Source organism: Varanus komodoensis, unplaced genomic scaffold (assembly GCF_004798865.1).
Source record: "Varanus komodoensis strain SLA01 unplaced genomic scaffold, ASM479886v1 scaffold114, whole genome shotgun sequence".
Lineage (NCBI taxonomy): Eukaryota > Metazoa > Chordata > Lepidosauria > Squamata > Varanidae > Varanus > Varanus komodoensis.
The window spans coordinates 831,236-841,154 of record NW_025335328.1 but is presented as its reverse complement, the minus strand read 5'-3'; the positions used below and the strand labels follow the sequence as shown (position 1 = coordinate 841,154).

The 9,919-nt window shown below is 50.5% G+C and overlaps 1 protein-coding gene across 1 annotated transcript in view; it reads right to left on the bottom strand.

Annotated features, from left to right (window-relative positions):
* The window catches only part of RAB10 (RAB10, member RAS oncogene family), a gene marked incomplete at its 5' end in the record, with an annotated part of 48,226 nt that overhangs the window by 19,899 nt on the left and 18,408 nt on the right, over positions 1–9,919 (bottom strand). The window contains one exon of the mRNA XM_044421068.1: positions 1,069–1,129. Coding sequence (XP_044277003.1) covers positions 1,069–1,129 — 61 coding nt within the window. The remainder of the gene's footprint in view (positions 1–1,068; positions 1,130–9,919) is intronic.

Genomic DNA, 9,919 nt, shown 5'->3' with positions numbered 1-9,919 from the left:
TTCTGAAAGCAGAACAGGCTGCGACTGGGTGGCGTTTGATGGATCCCAAAGAGGGGGGCTGCGCTGTCGGGCAGCTGCACTGGGACAGCCGCAGCGGCAGTGTGGCCAGCAGGGCTCTCTGGGGCACCCACCCGCCTCGGACGGTGAGCCGGCTGTGCGATGCGACCCGCTGCCCTTCCCTCTGCACTGGCAGGAGGGCAGCCCAGCTTCCGAAGCAGAGCCCACCCACGGCAGGCGCTGGCCACGCATGTATGGGGGGAGCGCTGTGGCGCTGCAGGCCGAACCCGTGCGCCAAGCACACACAGGCAGCGCGGCCTCCGTGCCGCTGCACGAGGTTCTCCGGGCCTCTCCGGGCACGTGGCCACCCGCCATTTCCCGCTGTGGCCACTTAAAAGTCCCGGTGCTTTACAGCACCTCCTGGACAACCCAACGGACAAAGCCCAATAAAGGCCCGGGGTCAGCCAAGGCAGGCTGGCCCTTCCAGAAACTTTGGACGGCAGCCCCCACCTGTCCCAGCAGGGCAAGTGGAGGGAATTACTTGGCCGACCCGGCTTGAGCGGCACCTTCCCGCCAGAAATGGATGCTTACAATCACTGAGAAAAACAGTAAGAAAGTCTGTTAAAAATAAAACCGCCACAACAGAGATAACGGGAATTGCCACCCATGATTACCCGCTTCTTTGTCCCTGCCCTGGTTGATAGCCTGGCCTTACTACTGGTCACTCCACTGTCTGAACCTAAGCACCAAGCCGGGTTGTTTCGGGTTAAACCAGCTAGAATTAACTTATTGTTTCCTACAGAGTTAACTCTGGGTTGTTTAACCCTGGATCAAGCTAGGGCATCCTGATGCAGACATTACGCTAACTGGTAATCTGGGCGATTGCAGATTCTTTAATGGCAGACAAGAGAAGGGAGGCCCCCCCTTCCTCACTGGATTTCAGCAACCTGCTTGAATTGTCATGATGTATTTCCACTGTATAAAAATAAGAGGGAGAACTTTCACTCCACCCATAATTTTCATAAATGTATGTATCAGTCGACAAACAAAAAAATCTAAAGCATCACTCACCATATCTGTAGCTTTATCTTCTTTCCTTGCAATTCAACTGTTTTAATCTTGAAGTCTATCCCTGTGAAATCAAATAAGAAGCAAGTCAACAAAGAAGTATGCAACGGGTCATTAAATTAAGCTGTTTGCACTGCTTTTTTGATTTTGGTATGTATATAATTTAATACTCTTGCTGATGTAATTGCCTCTTAACCTAGCAAATAGCTATAGTAATATTGAAATGTGTGAGCTGTTGCACAGGTCCCACTACTGGGAATGGGCAGAATACAGATAAAGAGGAGGGCAGGAAACAATCCTGAAGGAAACAGTCGTGGAAAACGGAGGCACTCCTGCCTCGCTCATTCCGTAAGGAACCAGGCGATGCCTCCAAAGCTGATCTGCTCCAATACGAAACCAACGACGCTTTCCTGCTGGCAACTGACTCTGCGCAACTCTATAACTTCTAAAACCAAATCAACAAACTTCTCCACAGGCCACAGTCTCCAGAACTAAAGCGCGATCGAGCAGTATGATCATGCAGAGCATGTTTCAGAAGAGCTGCTCTGGATCAGACCAAAGTCCGCCAAGTTCTCGCGGCTGCGTTTTGTTTACCCAGGTGCAAAACTGCTTCCTGTGGGATATGCGTGTAAGGGCGCACCCCCTGCCGCCCTTGTGCCCCGGCGACTGGTGCACACGGTCTCTGATACTGGAGGCGGGACACGTCCTTCCGGTTTAGCAGCCACGTATGGTCTTTCTCCATGGAATTTCCCAATTCACCCAAACTGGTGGCCACCACTACATCTTGTGAAGTGAGTTCCATAGTTAACTGTGGAGAAGAACTGCCTGAATGGCCCCTCCTGAATGGCCCCCCCGTCAGCCACAAGGATGACCCTGGACTGCAGACCTGGCAGGAAAAGTCCCCTCAGACCCACTTCCTCCACACCGTGCATAATTTGGTAAATATTTATTATTATTTTAATTCGAATGCCACTACAGTTCCCCACATCTGGCCTCTCTGTTTGGCTTACAACAATTAAAACAACACAACATTCTAAAATCAGTAACACTAAATCAACATATTCAAAGTATACTAACAACATCATCAAAACATGACACATCAAAATGAAAATATTACATAAAAACATTAGAATAAAAAATCAAACCAAAACCAAAAATAGTCACGGTTAAAATCAAGTTACCACTAAAATCAATTATGAAAATAGCCAGAGAAAAGATATGCCTCTGCTTGGCATGGGAATGGCAACCGTGACGGCGCCAGGAACACCTCCTTGGGGAGCCTATTCCCAAAGGTGGGGCGCACACAGAGAGAAAACCCTTCTTCTAGCCATCACCCCCCTCCCTCCTCTAGGGGAAGGGCCTCCTCGTTTGATCCTAATGGACAGGCAGGGACATACGGGAGGAGGAATCCTTCAGGTACTCGGGGCCCAAGCCATGCAGGGCTTCATATGGAAGCGCAGGCACTGTGACGTGACGTGGGCAGGACCTCCACTGCCAGCCAGTGCGGATGATGCAAAACTGGTCTCGTACAGTCCTGCAACCAGTTCTTGGCCACAATCGTGTGGCCCTATGTTAAGCCAGCTGAGCATCCGGACCATCTCCAAAGGCAGCCCCATAGACATACAGCATGTTGCAATAGTCCAACCAGGATGTTACTGGGGGCAGACTTTGTCGAGATACAGCCGTGGTTGGTAAATCAGCTGCAGTTGACGGAAAGTGCTCCTGGCCACCACGTCCACTTGGGGCTCCGTTTTGGACCCCAGAACAGCCTCACTCAATCGAAGCACCTGTCCTTTTGGGGGAACACGACCCAGTCCAGGACAGGGCGGAGGCCACTCAACCTCTCCAACCAACTGCCCACCAACAGTACTTCTGCCTTGTCTGGACTGAGCCGCAGTTGACTGGCCCTCCTCCAGTCCATCACTGAGCTCAGGCACTGTTCAGGCCAAACGCAGCCTCACCTACATTTGAGGTAAAAGGGAGGCAGAGCTGCGTAACATCAGGGCATTGCTGCGATCTCAGCCCAAGCCTCTGCATGACTTCCCCCAGCAGCTTCATGTAGATGTTAAAGAAAACGGGGAATAAGAGAGAGCCCTGTGGGACCGCCATGGCGTAGAACTACCCCCAGCACCACCTTCTGGATCCAGCCAGCAGGTAAGATCAGAACCACTGCAGAGAGGTGCCTCCAACCCCCAACTGGCCAGAAGGACACCATGGGTGATGGTGCTGAACCTCCTGGGGAACCCACAGGGTGATGTTCCCCGCCTCTCTTCCGGCAAAGGTCCTCCCACAGGGTGACCAAGGACATCTCTGTCCTGAAGTCTGGCTGACGTGGATCCAGATGATCTGTTTCCTCCAGAAGTGTCTGGAGCTGCTCAGCCACCACCTGTCTCGACACCTTGCCCAAGGAGGGCACCTTCGCCACTGGTCTCTAGTTGGTCACAGCCTCTGGGTCCAGGTTTGGCTCTTTTAGGAGTGGTCTCATCACAGCCTCCTTTAGCGAAGCTGGGGCCATTCCCTTTCCGAATGAGGTGCTGACAGCCTCCTGGACCCAGGTACGAACCCTCCCCTTAGGGGCCATGGGCCACGAGGGGCACGGGGCGAGTGGTCAGGCAACGGGATGCAGAGCACCAAGCACTCTGCCCACAGCATCAGGCCACACGCACTGAAATTCATCACCCAGTACCTCTCGTCATGCCTCCCTTTCCGCACCTATTCCATTGCAAGCTCAGCAGCCCCAGCTGTGGCAGATACGCAGCCATCTCCAGCTGTGGTAGGTAAGCACTAGCTATACGTTTCCCCACATCCAGCCTCATTTTAAGCCTGTGTCTGGCCTGAATCTGACACTGCAGCTTCTCTGCTCAGCTCAAGGGCCACCCGTGCCAGGAAATGTGCGAATGCGACCTTCCCAATCTTCTTCCAGTGCCTGACCATGCTTGACAGGGCTCATCGTGGACTAGCTCTCTGGGACAGGGACCGGGGGGTCAGGCCCGGGGTCCCGCTCCCACCTGAATGCCTACCTCCAGAAAGGTGGCACAAGGCAGGTCTGCTGCAGTGAACATCTACCACGGAATTAACGAGTGTGACCACCCGAAGAGCTAGCTCATTCTGCCATCGAGCACGTGCAGCTAAAGACGTAGCTAGGGTCAAGAAAGTTCAGTGCATCCCCACGGAAAAACCTTATGTTTGGTACTATCAAAATCGAGTGCCACAGAAATACCAGAAGCTGCCTCATATGGAGTCCACCCACGGCTGCGTTTGGCTGCCTGCGCGGAAGAGAATGCTTCTTCAGCATCGCCCAGCCCTGCCAGGAGATGCCGTGCGCTGAGCCGGGGACATTCTGCATGCGAAGGGTGCGCTCTGCCCCAGGCTGCAGCCTTTCCCCACCAGGTCAAGACTGCACCCTTTCAGAAAGCCTTTGGGCTTCTCTGGGTCCTGGACGACATTTTCTGAATTATTTATTTTGCTAGTCCCTGATGTACCGTTCCTGGAGGGTTAATTTTATCCTGTCTTGCTCTGCTGTCCCTTTTTATATGGTGTAAAGATATTTTAATTGACTGCAGGCTGCATTTCAGGTGTTCAGAATGGAGAAGAGGAGGAGGAACAAATAATATTGGCCTCAGCACAATATTCTGAGGGCGAGCCTCCTTCAGCTTGAAGTCCCTGATCCTCTCCCGCGTTGAATGCGCCTGACTTTGGCTGCAGTTTTAATACAAAAAAGTTCCTCTATGAAAAAGTGCCAAATTCAGCTCTGCCTCTGAGGAAACAAAGCATTGTTTCAAGCTATTCTCATCAATCAATCAATCAATCAATCAATCAATCCATCACTCCTAGCCAGTATAGCCACTGGTTGGAGCTGTCAGTTGGTATCCAACCGTATCTAGCGAGCCATACCTTCCCTCATACACCCTGACTGAACCCAGATCCAGCTCAGGAATCCGCCAAGAGACAGAATACGAATGCGAGCACGAGGCGCCTGCTCAACAGAACACATGGCATTTCATGGCCACATCGATCTCCATCAGGCTCCGTGGCCAACGCATCTGGCACTCCCCACTCCACATGCTGAATCATGAGCTTCCTCCTGCAGCGCATGTCAGCCCTCCCACAGCACCTTTCCCCAGTCCACCTCTGAGATCAAGAAAGCCGTTTGAAGTAGCTACATTACGGAGCTGCTGGGTCTCCGCATTCTCCAACAGTCTGCGCAATTAGGCTTAAAACTAATCATGAACCTTCCCAAGATCTGATGGCATTAGGAATATGTATCAAAATTACACTTGGCTTAGCAGAGCAATAATGGAGAATGCAAAGCAATTAGACATTGTCTTGAGAACTGAAATGTGATCTTGGATATTACGGAGCGGGGAGGAGATGCAGGCAACAGCCAGGGAAGCCTGTGAACAGAAAACTTTCATACTGGGAAAGAAATCTGTTCACAGCATTCTTTACATGGAGGGCTCACCATGTTATGGCTGCAGTTCTAGGAGTTAAGCTCCATTCAGTAGAACAGAGAATATTCTAAATATTCTAGAATATAAGAACATGAAGCTGATTGGTGGGGTGTTTAGGACAGATACAAGGAAGCGCTTCTGTGCACGACACATACTTAAAAGAATGGAATTCAGAGCTACAGGAAATGGGAATGGCCGCCAATCTGGATGGCTTTAACTGGGGGGACTGGGCAGATCCATGGAGGAGGAGGAGGCTGTCGGGGCTCCTAGGCTCGATGGCTGAGTGCTGCCTCCGTTACCAGAGGGGGCAGGCCTGCACACTCCAGCTGCTGGGCAGCTGGGCTTCCTGAACCCACCCTGCGGGAGGGATCCTGTGCACAGCTGGTTTGATAGCATGTGAACAGAGGGCTGGACTGGGCAGGCCTTGGTCTGGTCCAGCATGACGTTTCTTACGCTCTTATGTTCAGTCTTAGTTTCATGCAATCTGTTTGTTAGTCTTCATTCAAGCCATCACTGTGACCAGGGGCTGAGTCAGAATATGCACCACCTCTTCCAGTCCAGGTGACAAGCAGCTCTAGTCCTCCGTCGCAGCAGTGTCTTGATGACACCTCGACCTGACGCTCACCTCCAGGGACCGCATGCCAGTGTTAAACGACACCGGGGAGAAGATGGTACCCAGCAGCGCCCCGCAGCGAGGCTGCCCCTGTGCCGGGACAGCCACCCCGTGCGACTTTTGGCAATTATCCCCACGAGGAAGAGCGCAATACATACTGTGTCGATAAAAATGCAGCCCCTGGGAGAAACAATTAAGCGGAACAAACATTCATGTATTTCTGCATTCACAGGTGGTACATCAATACCACCCATTCAAACCATTTGAACATTAAGCTGGAACCACTGACTGGAGCTTCAAGATAAACAGTAAAAGATAAACAGCATAACTAATGTTTTTGAACTCTACACGATCATACACAAAGCCATGAGCAGCAGTATTTGAAGAGCAGATGCCAGGCATTCACGGCATAAACCAGTGATGGTGAACCTTTTAGAAACCGGGTGCCCAAACTGCAACCCGAAACCCACCTATTTATCGCCAAGTGCCAGCATTGCAATGAAACCTGAAAACTGAGGTTTTCATTTAGAAAAAACAACTCACAGCCAGCCCAAGCAAATATATATATATATCCTTGGCAGCGCAATGACCAGCCATGCAAAACCTTGGACAAGTCACAGCTAATGAGTCACGGCTTGCGACATCATTGCCTGGCACCCCTACTCCTTTCCAAGCATGCGCATGGCCCCTGTGTGCACTGTTATCCAATACTCGGCTGCTGGGGCCCTCTCAATCGGCAACTGAGCCAAGTCGCCCCAACATCTCCCCAGCGGCCGAACATCGGACAACGGCACACATAGGGGCCATGCGCATGCTCAGAAAGGAGCAGCGGCACCAGGCGATGACATCATGAGCCGCATCTCATTAGCTGCGACTCATCCAAGCTTTCGCAAGGCCTCCTCAGTGCACTGCCAAGGATATATATATATATTTGCTTGGGCTGGCTGTTTTTCAGGTTTTATTGCAGTGTTGGCACTTTGCGATAAATGTGTGGGTTTTGAGTTGCAGTTTGGGCACTCGGTTTCTAAAAGGTTTGCCATCACTGACCTATACTATACAAATCAGAATGAAACATTTAAAATTGTGAGTTTGCATCTTTGGGAGAAGCGTGTGCACGACACCCCCAGGTTTAATAGCATAAATAACAATTTGATTCCTTTGCTGCTTAAGATGAAATGCTCAAATCTTCTTAGAACAATAGTTTTCTCAGTAAGCCTGTTTCAAACAGGTTAAGACAAATCCACCTGCAATGAAAGGATATTATTACATTCATGCTTAACATTCTGAAGCTTAGTAAAGTTACGTGGCTGGGCTGTAAGAGATGTTAACTTCTCACTCTGAGTTATTCTTTTCATTAAAAATTATAGAAGGCATAAGAAACAATTCAGCCCCACAGAAAGGCCTTAACAGCTTCTCACACCAGGGCAAGTAAGTCGACTGTCCTACATCCATTTGAAAATGCTCAACTACCTAGGCGGAACTCTGAATTTAGAACATCACATAATTAAATAGAGGAATTATATAAATACCCGGCCCGGGGGCTTTAGCAAATATTATCAGTCCAACTCCAAGCACATCAAGTCATGGTCTTATTTCACTTGTGGAAACATCAGCTGCACATAGAAAATATGCAAATATATAAAAAACAAACTTAATCTAATCAAAAGCAACTACCATAAGCAGGTGAAGGAAATGTGCCCTCTCTTTCATAAGCCTACAAAATTCTCCATACGTCAAACCCAATTCACCCAAGCAGGACTGAATCTCAGGAGCAGGTGTATTCCCAGCCAGCAGAGGAGGTAAAACCTCGTTAAACCCCCCAATCAAATGCAGTATCAACCAATATGCTAAAACATTCATGAAACATAACCCAAGAATCAGTGAGTCATAAGTTGAACGGCTCATCCAAGGCCCTCCCACGCAAGTCAAGGCCAATTTCCTGTCGAATGTTTCGGCTCTACTGACAGAAAACTCATCTAGCCTGATTCACTACAAGCCTCTGCGGCTGCTCAAGAGGGGTTCAAGCGCAACAGCAGACACACCACAGAACCAAGAGAGAGCCGAACGCCATCTCGCCCAGTGCTGCACACGCAGCGGCAAACCAGCCAGCTTACCAAAACGGGTTTCTAGAAGAGCAAAGCAGGTGCGGAAGCCCAGCTGCGTGTTACACGGCTTGGTCCCTGCATCAGAAATCAAGGGCACGCTGCCCACCAGGTGCACGCAAGTCTGGCAATGTACTCGATACTCCTATTCTTGCTGGTAATTTGTACGTACCTGGACTGCTGTGTTTTAGTTCGATTTTATCTGTTACTTTATGCTGAAATATTTAACCAAACCCCCTGCCACACACGCCAACCTATAAGGATGTGTTAGCTAGTAACTGCCTTTTGTATACTCAAGGATTCATAATGAAGTGCTAAAATAATTAAAAAGAGGACTTACAGATGTCAGCTGCTTCACCTCTTAAGGAGAAAAGGGGGAGCAATCAAGGAGCTGGGAAGAAGATGGATTGAGCACCTCCCGTTTATTTTTGCATGGTTTTTCAAGGCTCCCAAGAAGTGTCAACAAGTCAATATATATGCAGAATAAGAACATATCGAGATAGCCAACATACAATATCCACATTATAAGCTAAGAGGCATCTTCTCAATATATAAAACAACTTTTATAAGCAAGTCCTCACAAAACTACCAGCAGCAAGTTAACCACATCAGTAACAGTTCACTAACCAATGCAAATTGCTGCGATATCGACATCAGGTCCATGGACCCCAAGTGTTAGGCTTCAGGACAATTAAAGCAGCAATGGGGGGGGGTCCCTCATCGCACTTAAGGCGCTGGCAGGTGCAATGCTGCCAGTGGCCCCGCTGCAGCCTCCCCCCTCCCCCACCTGCCTCCCACTCCCCTCATTTAGTGATTTAATATTACAGTTCTCCTGCTCACCACAGTCACCATGTTAAGCCGAGCTCAGGTGCCAACCCGGATGTTGACCCAGCAGGCTTCACAGGGGGTGGGGAACCTTAACGTGGCAGGTGGCAGGTGCAGAGCAAGGTGCCAGCTCCCCTGCAGCCCAAAGGCTCCACTGCTCCCCAAGCTGGGGAGGAAGGTGGTGGCAGCAGGTGGCGGGGAAACAGGTGAGCGGTGACTGTTTGGCCTGGCTAAAAATACCTGGGAACCACAGAGAAACAGGGATGTTTTGCTCAGGTATGCACAGGGCTTTGCAGGTAGGAGGCGCGCCAGACAGGCATACTGGCAAACTGACTTTAGCAGAACAGTGCAGCTTGACTCAGACGTGAGTGTGGTTTAGGGCCCAGCGGCTGGAGTCAGCATCAGGAAAACGGAGGCACCGCCAGCTCCAAAGCGTCGCTGCATGGAGCAAGCAGGTGCTCAGAAGGCACACCCAGCACAACCAACAGCAAGGGGAAACCAAGAGCCGGTGCTCCTACCAACCTTCTCTACGGACTGCCACCGTTCAGTGGAGCTGGCAAAAAAGAAAAGGCATGTCTCCCCACAACTCCAACCCCCAGCCCTTGTTTCAAATCGCAAGCAAGGATGGAAAGGCCTTTGGAGGGTGAAGGGCAGAAGGCCTGCAGCATTTTGTGGCAGGTTCCACTCACACCTCTCTGGCCAGCCCCCCCCCCCGCCCCGTCCATTACAAAAGAGGGCTTGTTCCTCCTCACAGCAGCCCAGCCCAACACAAAGAAGGCTCTCCCTGTGACAGCTCCAGATGAAACAATGGCACTGAATCCTTGGCTCGCTGCTGCAGAACTGAAATGGGGTGGGGGGAGGCA